The sequence below is a fragment of the Bison bison genome, unplaced genomic scaffold (assembly GCF_000754665.1).
Source record: "Bison bison bison isolate TAMUID 2011002044 unplaced genomic scaffold, Bison_UMD1.0 scf7180017864203, whole genome shotgun sequence".
NCBI lineage: Eukaryota > Metazoa > Chordata > Mammalia > Artiodactyla > Bovidae > Bison > Bison bison.
Window position 1 is genome coordinate 6,907,117 of NW_011494775.1, and position 2,779 is coordinate 6,909,895.

At 63.4% G+C, this 2,779-nt stretch overlaps 1 protein-coding gene across 1 annotated transcript in view; it reads right to left on the bottom strand.

Moving 5' to 3' along the window:
* The window catches only part of ABCA7 (ATP-binding cassette, sub-family A (ABC1), member 7), an 18,959-nt gene that overhangs the window by 6,473 nt on the left and 9,707 nt on the right, over positions 1–2,779 (bottom strand). Inside the window, exons 21-29 of the mRNA XM_010844643.1 lie at positions 2,295–2,497; positions 1,989–2,037; positions 1,678–1,782; positions 1,448–1,602; positions 1,104–1,228; positions 919–1,017; positions 498–785; positions 245–277; positions 4–142 (exon numbers count right to left, since the gene is read on the bottom strand). Of these exons, the coding sequence (XP_010842945.1) occupies positions 4–142; positions 245–277; positions 498–785; positions 919–1,017; positions 1,104–1,228; positions 1,448–1,602; positions 1,678–1,782; positions 1,989–2,037; positions 2,295–2,497 (1,196 nt within the window). The remainder of the gene's footprint in view (positions 1–3; positions 143–244; positions 278–497; positions 786–918; positions 1,018–1,103; positions 1,229–1,447; positions 1,603–1,677; positions 1,783–1,988; positions 2,038–2,294; positions 2,498–2,779) is intronic.

Consider the following 2,779-nt stretch of genomic DNA (forward strand, 5'->3'; position numbering starts at 1 on the left):
TGCTGTGAGATTGTTCAGGAGGTGGTCGAGGGCCTCGCCTGGTGCGGGGTTCAGCAGTGCCCGCAGTTCCTCCAGGGAGCGGCCCACCTCCAAGCCCGAGGGCAGGCCCGGGTCTCGGCCCTCCAGGGAGAAGCCCCCATACCTGAGGGGCAGTGGAGGTGGGAGACAGCTGAGGGTTGGGAGGGTGGGGCGGCAGGCAGGCAGAGGGCACAGGAAAGGAACCCATGCAAGGGACCCTCCTTACCTGACCTCATTCACCCATTTCTTGGTCTTCAGGCTGTGAGAGAGACAGACACAGAGAGGTGAGTGGGACAGAGACAAAGATGCTGGTGAGTTGAGTGAGACAAATTAAAAGAAGGAGGCACAGAGGGCCCCCAGTAGGCCCCAGACCAGAGCCCCAGCCTGGGCATCCCCCCAACCCCTCCCAGGACTGTACCACATCCTCCCCACTGGACCCCTGCTACAGCTGGCCACGCCAAGTCCAGGGTGGTGCTCACCCTTGGCGCACCAGGCGCGGGTAGGTCTTGACCAGGAAGTCAGACAGGTTTCGGCCCGTTAAGTTCTGGACCACTTCACCAGAGCTGGTTGGCGCCTGGGGTGGCGGGGGACCACCGGCCGCAGCAGGGCAGTCAGGCAGCAGGCGGCGGGCACCAGGCTGGCTGCACTGGCAGGCAGGGGATGGAGACTCCGGGGTCCAGTTGCCACTGGCCAAGACCTCAGCCACGTCCGCAGGGACATCAGGCACCGAGAAGTGGCAGAGGGCAGGCCGTGCGCATGCTGGTGCCCTGTGGGGGTAGGAGCAGGGTGGGGGTGGGACTGGAGGCCCCCTGCTCCCAACCAGGCATGGGGGATGCTCCAGAGCCCAGACAGGGAAACCGAGGCCAGAGAGGAGCCAGGCCCAGGCTGGAGGGCCCTCACCTGCTGGAGTTACTTTTCAGGTAAGGCTCCTCCAGTCCAGCCTCCTCCAGCAGGGCCTCGAGCAGGCGGGCGTGTTCAGGGTCCCCTGGAGTGTCATCACTGTGTATAGTGGGTGCAGGGTCAGGGCTGTGCCCACAGGCCCCTGGGCCCCTTCTCCCCACCAGGCCCCTCTCCTCTGCACCTACCTGAAGAAGGACACCTGGGAGCCATACATGCTGGGGCTCAGCTGCAGAGCTGGGTAGTATCCAAATGGGGGTGCAATGAGGCTGAACACCAGCGCCAGGCCCACGAAGAGGGCAGGTAGCACAATCTGAAGGGCCAGCCCATCAGTTCCCCACCCATTGGCTGCCAGGCTCACCTGCAGCCTTCCCTGATCCTGTTCTAGAACCATCCATGGCTCCCCAGTGCTCTCAATAAAAGTGTTCAAAGTGGGGCATACACCTGGGCTTATGGGGATGAATTAGGTCGTAGAGTGTAAGAAAGACACCAAGGGGCTTCCCCCACACTCCCCTACTAGGTGGCCCCTCACCTGAGCAAACAGGCCACGGCGGCTGCGGCGGGCAAGCAGGAAACGCTTGAGAAGTAAGGCCCGGAGTTGCTGGTAGGTGAGCGCCCAGCTGTGTACGCGGCCTGCGGTGGCCGGCCCAGAGCCCTGTAGTGCCTGTGTCTCAGGGGCAGAGCCAACTGTGGGGGATGGGAGGGTCAGTGCTCGGCCCTGGGGACCAGGAAGGGCCACAGGGTGGGGCAGGGACAACTCACCCAGCCCTCCATTCTCCAGGGCTGTCTCTTCTGGCGGAACCTGGAGCTTCCTAGTCGCATCGGGATGAGCAATACCCAAGCACGGGCCCTGCCTGGGCCTACCATCTGCAAAGTCACCAGTGTTGGGGTCAGGCTTAGTGTTTGGCCTGGGGTCTGGGCCAGTGTCAAGGCTCACAAAGGAGGGGTCAGGAATCAGGGTGGAGGTCAGGGCTGTAGGTTGGGTCATGTTAGGCAAGAGTGGGGACTTGGTCTAAAGTCAGGTTGGACTCTGGACCAGGGTGAGGGGTTAGGACAGGGGCCTGCAGGCATACCCTCTGGGCCTGCGTCCACAGCACAATCCTCCACCACCTTCAAGAAGATCTGGGAAGACAAAGCAGGGGGCTCAGACAGAGCCTGGGGACACACAAGAGGGAGGGGGACTCAAGGGCCACATATCCCTCAAACACTGGGGGTCCCCAAGCCTCCCTGAGGGCCTCTGAGCCTCCAGGCCTCCATGTGGGCCCTGCCTCCTCCCTGGGACACCCAGGTGTCCACAGGCAGACTCTTCTTCATCCTTCCAGGCACCACCTCCTCCAGGCAGCCCTCCTCCTGCCCCCCACCTCATCCAGCAGCCACACCTCCTCCAGGCTGGTGTCAGAGATCCCATAGCCAGCCAGTCCCAGCTCCCCCAGCCGCTGGTCCAGATCATGGAAGAGCTCAGCGAAGCTGCCATCCAGGGCACCCTTGTAGGGCAGCGCCAGCACCAGCTCATGTGGCAGATCCTTGACCAGCCGTGTGCCGGGCACGTGGCGCTGCACTATGGCCCACAGCTGGGCTGCACCTAGGTGGGCGGCAGGCATGTCAGGGGCCCTGGGGTCCCATGTTGCCCTGGCTCCTGCCCTACCCCCTTGAGGAAGGGGCTTGGGTGACCCACAAGGGACCAGTCCCTGAGGGCAGAGGAGGTCAGGATTAAGCACCCAATGGCAGGACTTGACCTGGGGTCAGGGCCAGAGTCCACTCAGGGTCAGAGGTAGGTTTGTGTGTCAGCTCAGCTCAGGGGTCAGGTCAGGGGTCAAGCCTGGGGTCGTCAGGCCTGTTGCCCTGAACCAAGTCACTGCCCCCC